This window comes from Argentina anserina, chromosome 2 (assembly GCF_933775445.1).
Source record: "Argentina anserina chromosome 2, drPotAnse1.1, whole genome shotgun sequence".
Classification (NCBI taxonomy): Eukaryota; Viridiplantae; Streptophyta; class Magnoliopsida; order Rosales; family Rosaceae; genus Argentina; species Argentina anserina.
In genome coordinates this window covers 6,425,214-6,439,145 of record NC_065873.1, presented here as the reverse complement: position 1 = coordinate 6,439,145, position 13,932 = coordinate 6,425,214, and the positions used below count along the sequence as shown (strand labels likewise).

The 13,932-nt window shown below is 37.2% G+C and overlaps 1 protein-coding gene across 1 annotated transcript; it reads right to left on the bottom strand.

The window, feature by feature from the left end:
• Window positions 1-2,032: 2,032 nt before the first annotated feature.
• LOC126782814 (transcription factor bHLH63-like) lies at window positions 2,033-5,427 on the bottom strand. Its single transcript, XM_050508138.1, has 7 exons — window positions 4,501-5,427; window positions 4,101-4,322; window positions 3,847-3,981; window positions 3,680-3,751; window positions 3,311-3,523; window positions 3,138-3,225; window positions 2,033-2,625 (listed from the first exon to the last, which is right to left on the bottom strand). Exons 1-7 carry the CDS (start codon window positions 4,978-4,980, stop codon window positions 2,588-2,590), a joined length of 1,248 nt encoding a protein of 415 aa, XP_050364095.1. The 5' UTR covers window positions 4,981-5,427; the 3' UTR covers window positions 2,033-2,587.
• Between the last annotated feature and the right edge of the window lie 8,505 nt (window positions 5,428-13,932).

Genomic DNA, 13,932 nt, shown 5'->3' with positions numbered 1-13,932 from the left:
CTCCCCATTACTAAAGGAATAGGGCGTCTAGAACCATCCTTGTTGGTGCTAACACGCACAGCGGCTGGAAACCTTGATCCAGGGTGAGGCTTTTGTCTGAAAAACCTAGTATAAGTACTTCTGTTGATCATATTGGGCTTGATTGCATATTTATCTACATGTTGGGTTTTTTTTTGGGTCTCTTGGTTGCATAATATTTAAGATGGTTGAATCACACCCCGTGTTGTAACAAAGTTAGTCTTCCCAGCTCTTAGCATCCTTATGCCTCTCACAAGCTTGCTGCCTTCAAATAAATTTAGGTTGAGTGGTAAGTGGTAACCTTTTGGATTCTCTTAGTATAAAAAAGACACAAACTAGGAGCTCTGACTAGCTCCAAACAAGTATGTAGAGCTGAACTAGTATTCATTCTTCGCTATGCAGAAAGAATCTTTTTAGGCTTAGCATTTTATTCCTTGGAATAGCACCATGTAGAGCTAAAGGTGGGAAAGAGGTCACAGAGATTATAGAAAAAAAAACTTCACACAAAGTAAGGGGTCCCTAGAAAAGGAAAGGGCAAGATCATCTCTCACTATCAGTAGGAACAAAGAGAATCAAATAGATCATTCCTTTGGATGAGGCCAGATCCACCTCCATCTCACTATTATATATGGCTTGAATATGAAGAAAGATGATCCTTTTGGTTTCTAACTACTAGAGGAAGAGGCGCAGGAAGCTGTGTATAATCTGCAGTGGTCCCAAACCAATTTGCTGCAGTAATACTTGAAAGCTTTTCTTTGTATTTTGTACATATAGAAAAATTACAACAGTGAGACCTACCTTCGTTGCCTGAGAGAGAGAGAGACAGAGACGAGAGAGAGGAAAACGGACCAGAGAAGATATTCTTTTTGGTAGTGATGTGAAAGTTTAGGTGAGAAAAATATTTGTGGTGAATATGGTTTCTCCAATAATGTTCATATTTCATAACCCATTAGTTGCCTGTTGAAAAATTATCTAGTGTGAAATTTTGCGTGTATGGTCGCTTGTAGACTGCAACTGAATATTTGTTCTCTTATGATCAATGTATAAGAATTATACCTGTAGTTAAAATTTTAACTTTCATTCACTTGATACCATCGAAAGAAAAGTCTCTGCCAAAATGACACTGAAGATATTTGGTTTTGGTCAATTAACTGTTTCTTTCCTTAATGAGTAGTACTCTTGAATTACAGGTTTATAATATAGGATATACATATCTGTATTGTACATATTTGAGGACATCAAACTTTTACTGAATAGCATTATTAGAACTCAGGTCTTTTAACTTGTTTAAAGTAGAGAAATATGTATATGCCTCAATAATGGGAGGACCTAAAGATCACCTCTTAAGTTTTGTTCTCTTTTTCCATGTATTGAGCTGAAAAATAGGCATCAATATGTGGCCTTATTTACAGTTCTCTTCTCTGTTGCATATGGGTAGTTGATGGCTTTTCTAGAACCATCCATGCTCGCATAAAATAATGAGTGCATATGAAACTTCTTCTAACTGGCGGTTTGTAGTGATGCATGATTCTGGCGAAGGCCGTTTCGACTTTAATGTTGCTGAATTCATCATACATCTTCACCTTGAGTATCGAAAAAACTGTATGTTGTCCTCTGAGGGTCACTATCTATACCCACATCATCACCATTCATTATATGTAGCTGTGAAGCTGAATTTGGTACATATGAAAACACTACACTGAGAGCACAACTTGTAGGAGTTTATTCTGATGTCACTCTGATATGAACCGTTCTCTTTAGTTGAATTCATAAATGGCTTATTGCACAGCTATATAAACCAAATTGCTCATCAGGTGACTTAATATTGTGATATGAGAGATAAACACTTGGTTGCATTGGGAATAAAAATCCCAACCCATCTTGATTATTAGTTGTGAATGCTTTACTCATCTGGCACTTGAAAACAAGCCTAACCAATTGAATATGTAAGGTTTTGGATAAGCAAATTTATCATGTTTCTTGGCAATTTGCTCTGTTTGGTCTGCTTTAAATTTGCCGTCACACCCTCTTCATCACTCTGTTTGCTTAAATTATCAGGGTCTCTATCATCAAATATTATTATTCCTCTAAAAAGGGGGCTGAGAAGGTCCACCGGTAGGCTCATGCCCACTGCTTGAACTCGTCTCTCATATTCATCTATCATAGGGACAACTTTGCATAGCTGCATTCCATCACTAAATTACAGCTATTTGCTTCACAATTGTGACTTGCTTAACAAACTCACTGTTGCATAGCTTTTACTTGATATGGATGGTAAATTTTGTCTCCTACATCTTTTCTCCAACTCTTGTCGGAAACACTGCTGGGTTCCATTTTCCTTTTGCCATCAACCATCCTTGCAGATTCTGTTAGATTGATGTTTTAGTAAAATGGAGAATGGAAGGTCTTAATGGTTTAATAGGAGGAATTTATTTTATTGATACTATGTTGTAGGTATACATACAAACATAAATATGTTATGTACTTAAGGGAGTAACAAAAATAATGTGGATCGGAGGCAATAAGTAAACTCTTCCAAGAATCATCAAATGATTGATCAATGTTTGTTTCACATCTCCATCTTTAAATTGCTAGCTTCAATGGAACCTGCAAAAGTAATTTGTGGGTTGTTAGATAAGATATATACAACTAAACATGGACTGGTTTCCACTAAACATTTAACATCATCACTAGTTGATTGAGTGAATTATAGACTAAGCTTTCTGATTGGGGGACCATTGTCATTTGCTTGATCAAGACTTGCGTAATGGATATACACCATTGCTGATGGTAGCCATTATATGGTTTACAGAGTCAAAATGCACCAGATCCTCCAACTGCTACCACTTACTATCCAAAGCGTTAGGCCAAATCGTAATCATCTAAAGAAAAGGAGAAAATCTGTGCTTTCGATCATGAATTTGGAAGAAAAGGGGAGGGTGGTTCAACTCCACAACTTTATGTATTTCAATTAGAAAGGACCTACAACATTTCTAAGAAAACTGATTAGAAACTAGGGGGGTCAATGCAGTTGTGTCGCGTTAAGCCTAATTTATCTTTTATTTACAGCAATGTATCGAAGGATTAAAATGCATCAAAGATAAATTAGTTATGTCTACCTGTAAATGGTGCTGTTCTTCCTTGATGAAATTCCACATTGAATAGGTTTTGCATATCGGCGTCCCAAGTTGTAGGAGGTTGGACTTGCTGCAAGAGCAAACATAATCTATCATCAAAATATTCGTACATTTTATTGAGAAAATAATAGAAACATGTGTGTAGAAGAAATTACCGTGAAGCAAGATGTGTCAATATATGTTTCAGGGATTGATACAGGAGTGCTCATGCTTCTTCGAAGCAGTGCCGAATCAGGGGAAGCTATCCCACTCTCCAATCCGGAACATTGAAGCAATTGCTGTACGTGGTTAAACTGAAGATATGCAGAACTAGTCATATCTGATGACATCCCTATTGTCGGAAAATTAGCCATGTTTGCCGGAAACATCTGTTGATTTTCAAGCAAAACAAGAGAGTTAGCAACATATATTTGGATCAACAGATTGATGATTGCTTAAGCTACGTCCTTCGTTAAGCCATTTCAAACAGTTATGATTCTTTTTTCCGGTCTATTTTAGAGATGGTATTTGTCTTGTGTCCTTGCCTCTTTTGTAAACAAGTCGTCGATGTTGAAATCAAGCCTCGGATTTACAGCAGCTAGTTTCATAGACAGGAACTGTTAATTATGAAGAGGATCAAAATTAAGAATACACAAGAATAAAAGATATCCAAGAAATTCAACTAGTGATTGCAATATCAAATGTATGTCACCTCTACTTGTCGTTGAAGGGACTGAACATAGTTGATGATTTCGTCTAGCATACCAGCCTTGCCAGTGATCTTGTTGCACCCTGGTACTAAATCTTGCAGATACTTCATCCTTTCACTAATCTTTTCCCTCCTCACCTTCAAGATCACAGGCACAGGCAAAAATTGCATAAATAACACAAAATCGAACAGCAGGAACTGTAACATAACAACAAAACTGTGTCAATATATATGTTCTAGCTAATTGTAATACTCACTCTTTCAGCCAAGCTGTGGCTATCAGTGGCCTGACCCCGGCGTGCCCGGACATGTATGTAATCGGGCTTCTGAACCTCGGAAGCTTTTGAATTCTCCTTGGAAGTATCAGCGGAAGATTCTCTGTCGTTGTTCTTGGTGCTATTTTGTTCAGTGATCTTGGAGTCACCCTCCTCTGCACACCCTTTCATTCTTTTGTCCGAGGAATCATCTTCTGCTGCAGCCTAGAAATCCCAGAAAGACATAAGCCAATTTGCAAAATACCAAAAGATCGACCCTTTACAAAGTTCAACTTGAAAATCATATACACTCATGCACTTGGAAAATATGGGGCAAAAAATAAGAATGTGGACGAAGCTCATAGCAGCAAAACAGAGGAATAAAAAAAAATGAATTGCATACCTTATTTTGTGCCTTGTCGGCTTTTCTCTTCTTAAAGCTTTCTTTGCCGGCCGGTGAGCTGATCTTGGGAGACGCAACGGCGCTGTTGCTTTTTGTATCGGCGGCAACTTTGGGCGGGCAGCTGAAAGTTCTGGAAATATTCATCTCAAACCCACAAGACCCATAACCCAATTCGTTCCACCCATTTTCTGAACTCGGGTCGGGTTTCACTGCCTGCCCCATCATTAAGTCACCGCCGAGCCCGATCAAACCCTGGAAACTCTGAACCTGGCTCGCCTGAACCGGCACGTGAGTGAACACCCCATTGAGCTCGTTCCCGCCAAAATAGCCTTGCTGCGGCTGCTGCTGCTGGAACTGGTCTTGCTGCCACTTCATCAAAGCCCTCTGTCTGTCCAGCACCGTCATGTCCGTACAGTTTCCGGCCACGAGGCTTCCCACCGCATTCATACAGTTCAACATCTCCGGCAGCGCTCTGTTCATGGATCAGGGAACAAAGTTTCTGGAGTTCTGCCCACAACTGAACTCAGCAGAGATCGATCACAAAACTTGAGAGGTGTTGTTGGATTAAACTCAAGCTAGTTTATATCAATAAAAACGAGGTTGCGCTGTTAAAAATGGTACGTGCCTACAGTTTGGTCGCAAAGGGTCCGCATGAAAGTACATGTATATTCAGTCAGTGATGATAATGAAGCTGGTGGGTGATTGTGTAGAGCGGTTGCTGTGTTCGAGAGTGAGACTGACAAAGAGTGTTATTGTGTGTGTGTGTGAGAGAGAGAGAGAGTGAAAAAATGAAATGTAAAGAGTACTAAAGGGGAGGGTGAGAGTTGGGTATATATAAAGGGAAAGAAAGGGGTCGGCCGGAATCTGACAAGGGAAGTAGCCGGAATTATTAGAGAGAGAGAGATTGGAAGATGATAGAGGAGAGAGAGCGAGGGGAGGGGATGGTGAAGCAACTGGGGCAGAGAGCCATCGAATGTATCCACATAACCAGAGGCCGTGGGTTGTGGGGCCCGTTTGACATGACCGCCACGTGGACTTGTCCGGCTCAAAACGGAGGTTTTTTTGGGTGAGGAATGTTGGTTCCGACGGAACGGGGTTCAGCTTTGTTTCTAAATTTGCCTAATGCAGCTGCATGGGATTTGGTTAGGAAATTACGGCTGCATGTAATCACGCAATCACGCTTATAATTAAGGAATCTATTTGTAAAAAACAAACGGGCTGACTAATATTCTCTTGTCAACAATGATTATGACATCTTACTGCTGGGTCACAATTCTCATAAACACTAATCATCACTGAAAACTTGCAGCGGCTTCAATAGACCAAGTCTAAAATTCTAATTTGTTTTTTTAAGGTGATTTCACTAAATAGTACCATAATTATGGTCTACTTTAACATTAGTACTCGTGTAGAAATTATTGCATTGGTATCTCAAGTCTTTATTTTAGTCAATTTTAATGTATTCCTTCAATTAACACTGTCAATAACTTCTTTTGATACACTTGATAAATTTAAAAAGATATCAACAAATAAATTTATTCCGGTTGTGGGCTGCTCTCTCCGCGCGCACGTTTGTGCCTATGAGCATTGGAGCCTTTAAAATGGATAGGTCCTTACCTTGAATAAAAAAACAATCAACTAAAGAGAGGTTAAAATGTAGAATGACTATGCTCTTAGAGATTTCAAAAGAGAAGAAAAGAGGGAAAAAGTACATATTTAAGAAGTAACATACATAGGTTCGTTGATATTTAGAATAGAATAAAAATACTCTATTATCTTTCTCTTCCTCTACACCGAGAGGGTAGGGGTCTTTTCAAATTTCTCATTCAACAACGACCAAGGCCGCGTCAGTGTTGTTATGGCTTGGTTCGGTCGGGGCTGAAATTTTGGTGTCACGAACCTGAAATCTAAAACTTCAGGTGTTTAGGTAGTCAAGACCAACCAAACCCGACCAACTCGATTTGGGACGACTTGTGGTTTTTATTTCGGTAAGAATTTTGTTTTAGCTAAAAGAACTCTTTTTTGGAGTAATTATTCTGTGTACCCGCCACACTATCCAACCAATCATATTACGTCATAGTATAATTAACGTGCACGCGGTAAAAATGATAAAAGTTTATTTACATATAAAAACCAATCAGAAACAATCATTGTAAAAATTGGATCAATAACATTAAAGAAATACGCCACGTGAGATATGTGGCGGGTATATATAATAATTTCTCATCTTTTTTGATAAAGATAAGACATTTTCCAGGTTTTCATCCGAATTTGTACTTACTGTGTTCCATAACTTCAATATTGATACTTATCCTACATGTTAGAGAGAGTTTAGGGGATAATGCGAAGTCGTAAACAATGAGGAGGTTTAATAATGTGGAAATATACCTAAGAATTTTATGTATTTGTTTTTTGAAAGGCAGAATTTTATGTATAGGTTGCGTTGGAGATGAAATGAATAAGGAAGAGAGAAGATTCCATCGACTTGACGATTGTGGGGAAGAGAGGGACTAAGAGAGTGATGGTCTGAGTGAAAAGAATAAGAGGGACTGAGGGAGGCGTATCAATGGTGACAAACAATTACATTATAACATCTCACATTTCTTAGATATTACTTTGGAGAAACTTCTGTTTTTTTTTTTTGCTTGAGTAAGCGGATAATATATTCTAACCATATGCATACATCTTCTTGGAGTTTGAAGTACATCAACATTTCTGTTATCGGAATTAACTTCAATTTACTTTAGATCATAATTTTTTTTCTTATTACAGTAGGTTTTATTATAATATTTGGATACAAGAGGTTTAACTGTTCAAAAGAAAGATACGAGAGGCTTAACTATATCGATTGTGACAGGAGAGATGGCGTCTAACCGTCTTAAAGCTGGTAGGGATTTACAAAATACCGATCACTTAGAAATATCATTAAGAACCTCATCTCATCTATATACACAACTTTAATCTTAGAGCATAAAAGTGACAGCGATTGACCTATATATATATATATCTAAATTTCCAAAACAATAATAATGACTACAGTACGTATAGCACTGTAGCTATCTCCTTGAGCTAGAGCGTAGCTAGTAGTCTATATATAATGATGCAAGTTAGTAAGACTTGAGGTTGAAATTATATATGCTTTACTTGTAAACTAGTTTATGGAGCCATCTGAACCTTGCCCTGAATCAACAGATCGAAAAGAAGCAAATCAAGGTACCAAACATAATGTAGATTTGTGGGAACTGGTTCCAGAGAGGATGAAGGCTACTTCCATTATCGATCAACTCAGGGACCCTAGCTCGTTTCAGGCCCCCCCCCCCCCCCCCCCCCCCTTTTCCCAGTTCCCACCTCTCTCTCTCTCTCTCTCTCTCTCTCTCTCTCTCTCCAATTGCAATTGCATACATTACTATCAGACTTCAGGATATAGCTGAGCCATTTGGGACCTAGCTTTCACCATCTCATTTCCCCAATCACTTTCTCTCTGTGGTCATAATAAACAGAAAAACTAGCTCCTCGACCTTGGCCCCTTTTCGTTTTGTCTTCCCGTTTTGCTTTCTCTGAGACCTCAGGTACTACTTTCTTTTTTTACACGGGGTTTGACCAAAACCGTCCCCAACTCTCAAGTATATAGAGATGAGTTATCGTGTTTCTTAAGAACCATGCATATGTTTATACTATAATCGATCGACCAGTGCCTTACTGTGTTTAATTTGATCGCTATCTAGGGACCTATATAAAAAGTTAAGGAAGATGCCCTATTATGTGTAAAAAAAAAAGCTCGCTGATGAGATATAGTCTGTTTGCTTTGCAGCTTCCCAGCCTTCCCCGACTTTGATTTCCGATTCGGTGGAAGATGGCACTCTTCTACGACTTCGAGTTTTAATGAAAGATTACTCTCCACTCTTCACAGAATTGATTGTCGTCGCTATATATTTATACTTTCTTGCTTTTTCTATCATCATCTGATGTATATATTGTATTGTTGCCTCCGGGGACGTCTATGATATATACCTTCATATATACTATACAGTACATACCTTAGTTTACAACTATAAATTATTTGAGCCAAATTTACTTGTCAATGTTACAACATGCAATTTAAATGTTTACAAAAATTTAAACTAATTTACTACATCAACAATAACTTGAAAAAAATATCGTAAGTGATGTATTTACAAATAAAATAAAAAAATTTAATCAAACAACCACTTTATTTACCTGGATAACAGTAAATATATCGTCAAATTCGTAAATAGAGATATCATATACATGGAACAACTATTATGTTGCGTACTTGTTCAACTAAACAAACAAGAAAGCCCTATATAGGAGCCTATGAGGGATATATAAGTTGCCATTCATGTTTCATTTACTCAAAATTCTACATATTCATAATTATAAACGCTTCCCCCGTTGATTGACATGAACATATAAGCATGAGATCAACACCTAAAATTATTATAACTACAGTCAAGATATAAGTGTGATATAACTGTGGAAATAATGACGGTCGCTACCTCACCTTATGAAACAGATTATGGCGTGGCTTTTTGCAGTCATCGATCTTTAGTGTTACTGCAGGTACTGGTGGTACTGGTGCATGCACTCTAGGTTACAGCTGAATGCCAATGGGACCTGACTTCTCTGTCTCTCATTTTCTTGCATATGGGTGATCACTTCTCTTTAAGCAAGTGCGTGTACATGATGAACAGAAAACACTGTTGATCGATCCCTCATATGTGTGTCTTTTCCTTTTGCTAAAGAAACTTCGAACACATCTGATTCGACTGATCGAAAAGCATCCCCAAAGTACTAGTTAAGTGCAGTTAAGTGATCCCTTAATCATTCGTTTAGCTCTACAGATCCATTGCAAGCAATTGCATCCCCAAGTTGGCATAATAAACCAAGTCGACGGTCTCCTCCGAGATAGCAATTGGCAAGTGGGATTCTTAATCTGTGATCGATCCCAACAGTTCTTCCTTTCAGAACTGTGTATGGTTTTACTTTGTTGTATATACTGCAATTTGGCAAGTTTCTTTCAAGTACTTGTCACTGGATTTCCACATTCAATTTGAGACAGTTGTCAAAGAAGAAGAAAAAATCAATTTGAGGCAAATAGATCTCAGATGTGGTGGCTGAAAATGCGAAAACCCAACTATAATCTCTTGTAGAGTGAGACAAAGTAAGAGTATTGTTGCTCTTAAGTCGCGTACATCTATGTGGTCCAGTTAATCAAATTGCTGGGGAGTAATTCTCACTCTCTAGTTCACTATCAAGCACTGATATATGTAGATGTCTAGTAGTACGTGTATTTGATGAACTGAAGTACGTAGTATTATTCAACATATCAGTATATAATCATTTGCCGTTCAAGATATAGAATTTTAGTTAGTTTCAAGATTTACTTACTAAACCCTAATTTGAGTCTCTGGGGACAATCTGAACTTCAATCTTTTTAATACTAACATCTCTAAAGAAACTATTTATGACATACATACATCACTAGATCTTATACCTTAGTTTCTTATCCATTTGTATAATTATTATTGATTAGATACAGAAAAGTTTGCTGTATAATTAGGGTGCCGAATGGACATTGCCAAGAGTCAACAAATAACCTCCTTACAGATTGCATTTTCCTCGTGGTCCATCTATTGAGTCCCCATATATCATCTGGAAAGGAAAGATATACAAAGAACTCTGCAGGGTATGCTAATGTTCTAGTAAAATTCAAATTGGATACATATTTGCAAATTTGATTGAAGCTGCATGCTAGCTCTTATCTTATCTGCTTTAATGGATAAACTGAAAATTTATAGAATAATAAAGGGAGGGAGCCAGGGAGGAGATGGGTGAGGAGGCAATGAAAGATAGCATCAGATCCTATGTATTGGGAATCCTAGTTCTTGAAGGCCCTCCTCAGTCCCACACTACTATTATAAATACATGCATCACTACTACTCTATTAATTAAATGATTGTATCTGCAGCATGTAGTAGCTGAGCTCCATTCCTCTCACATACAATTATTCATTTCTAATCATACACACATTGATAGATGATGATTCAATTTGTGATGTGTATACTAAAATATATTGATCGATATATGCGGCAGATGGAGAATACTATGGGCTTCCTTCTCTCTCTTTAATGCGTATAGCTCCCAATCTAAGCTAGGGCATACACCATATCTATATATAAATTCGTCTCAAATTTGTCTTGTAATGTTACAAGATTAGGATTTCTGGGTCAGCTAGTATAAATGAATAATATGACATGCTTCGTCACGACCGACTACTGTGCAGACTGGCGAACCAAAAGGGAATCACATTAAGACTCTTCGCGAAATGCTGAGTTACAGCTTCAGATGGCACGGATAGAAACGGAATGGGTGTGCTACTCCAGATTCCGTGACTTGAAGCCATTTTCTGTCAAAAAAATCAAGTTCAAGGCCGTTATGTATTTAATACGAATATACGATGAGATACTATTTTTTGTACAGTTCTTCAATATGAAGACCGCATTCATCGATGAGTAGGATATATGACGTGGTTAGAATTACACAACCATATAGGTTTAGTCATATGGCGTAAACTGAATAATTTGAACACTGTTAGAAATGTAGCGAGGCAGATGCTAATTTATGTAGGGAACAAAACCTAAGACGCGCGAGAGACTAATAGTGCGGAAACCTAATTAAGCTAATTAATTTAGACTAATTATTATTGATGTCATTAATTAACTTTAATCTCAGTTTTTCGATTAATTTTCACGTTCGCGTTAGTATGTGACGTAGTAAGAACTGCTTCTTACTCAAGTGGGATCGACTAGCTCATACAAACGTACACATATATTTGACCTCAGAGTGTATTCGCTAGAGTAAAAATATAATGGACGAAAGGACCCGATGTAATAGCTCCATCTCTTTGGTTAGATTGCATAAATAGAAGTAACTTTAGGGATATAATAAAAATAGAGATCTAATTTCTCTCTATCTCTATACTAGCAAAAATCAAAATTACGGAACAATTCCAGACAAAATGATTCAAGAAAATCAGTTACTAAAGGGAAATATAAAAAAAAAACAGAGAAAAAGGTAGAAGGTAAAATTTATAGTAAAAAGGGAAAGAATATGAAAGAAAAAACCCAATAGACGATAGGGGTGGTATTCGGTTTAAACGGTTCGGTTTTGGGGTCAAACCGTAAACCAAACTGAAATTCAACTTCGGTTCGGTTCGGTTCGGTTTACTGTTCGGTTTTTCAATATTGTAAACTGAAAACCGAACCGAACGGAAAAAACCGGACCGAAACCGAAAAAAACCGAACCGAACACACGAAAAACCGAACCGAACCGAATTAATCGGTTTGGTTTCAGTTTGGGCATATAAGAAACCGAACCGAACCGAAAAACCGAATTATTTATAAAATAATGTCGTTTTACGTTTATCTTACCGAATATTTGTTTTGATTAATGTGATTTTAGGTTTATATTATATATAATTATATGTTTCTCTTTTGTAGTGTTATATATGTATATATAATCATCTATGTTTATATGTATGCCCATATATGTATATTTCAAATAAGTTTGCTAAAACAAACACACATATATATATACAAGCGGATGTGTAATTACTAAATCCGCCTCAATATGAAGCAACTATATGAAGGAAACTTCTCAAGATCGATCGACACCAGTCGATATGATTGATATGTATATATAGTCACCTTGTAAAAATTTCATCCAATTCGGACCTCGTTTAACCGTCAGAATTTCCGGTAAACCGAAAACAACACTAATATACCATAAGGGATGACCCATTACCAAGATGCGAATGAGAAAAGTTGTTTACATATTTGAAGTCACATAATTTTTGTCATCGATCGTGCGTGGTCGAAACAAGGAAACTCATATGGCAAAGTCCCGGTCAATGGGGGTTTTATTATGTGAAAACGCATGTTTTTTTGGTTGACCGTTGGTACGGACGGTCAAACCATGTTCAAAACGGACGAAATTTTTACGGGTTCCCTAAATATATATACCGATCACATCTACTAGTGTCGATCGACCATATTTCAAACTCGAGTTGTCGATCGCTGAAGTGTTCACTAATGTACCATAACCTTTTATAGTAGGGTTATAATAAAACTATCACATTATGAAGCGACTATATGAAAGAAACTTATCAGAATTGATCGACACCATCCGATGTGATCAGTATATATATTTAGTGACCATTTTAAAATTTCATCCAATTCGGACCTCGTTTGACCGTCGAAATTTCCAGTAAACCAAAAACAACACTAATATACCCTAAGGGAGGACCCATTACCAAGATGCGAATGAGAAAAGTTGTTTACATATTTGAAGTCACATAATTTTTGTCATCGATCGTGCGTGGTCGAAATAAGGAAACTCATTTGGCAAGTCTCGGTCAATGGGGGTTTTATTATGTGAAAACGCATGTTTTTTAGTTGACCGTTGGTACGGACGGTCAAACCATGTTCAAAATGGACGAAATTTTTACGGGTTCCCTAAATATATATACCGATCACATCTACTGGTGTCGATCGACCATATTTCAAACTGGAGTTGTCGATCGCCGAAGTGTCCACTAATGTACCATAACCTTTATATTAGAGTTATAATAAAACTATCACATTATGAAGCGACTATATGAAAGAAACTTATCGGAATTGATCGACACCATCCGATGTGATCAGTATATATATTTAGTGACCATTTTAAAATTTCATCCAATTCGGACCTCGTTTGACCGTCGAAATTTCCGGTAAACCAAAAACAATACTAATATACCCTAAGAGATGACCCATTACCAAGATGCAAATTAGAAAATTTGTTTACATATTTGAAGTCACATAATTTTTGTCATCGATCGTGTGTGGTCGAAACAAGGAAACTCATTTGGCAAAGCCACGGTCAATGAGGTTTTATTATGTGAAAACGCCTCTTTTTTTATTAATGGTTAGTATGGACGATCAAACTATGTTTAAAATGGATGAAATTTTTACATGGTCCCTAAATATATATGTTGATCACATCTATTGGTGTCGATCGACAATATTTTGAAACTAGAATTTTTAAAAAAATAAAAAAAAAATTTTTTTTTTGAAAAATAAAAAAACTGAAAAAAACCGAACCGAACCGAACCGTTCGGTTTGGTTTTCAGTTTACAATATTGAAAAACCGAACAGTAAACCGAACCGAACCGAATCGAAAATTGAATTTCAGTTTGGTTTACGGTTTGACCCCAAAACCGAACCGTTTAAACTTAATACCACTCCTAGTGTGAGGTTGTGAATTGTGATCGAGTTCAACTCACTCGAGACGTGCTTTAACAATTCAATTGTTTACCTGATAAAAAAAAATGAAGGAAATGTATGAGAGAGGGATGAGGGTGCCCGTGTAGTG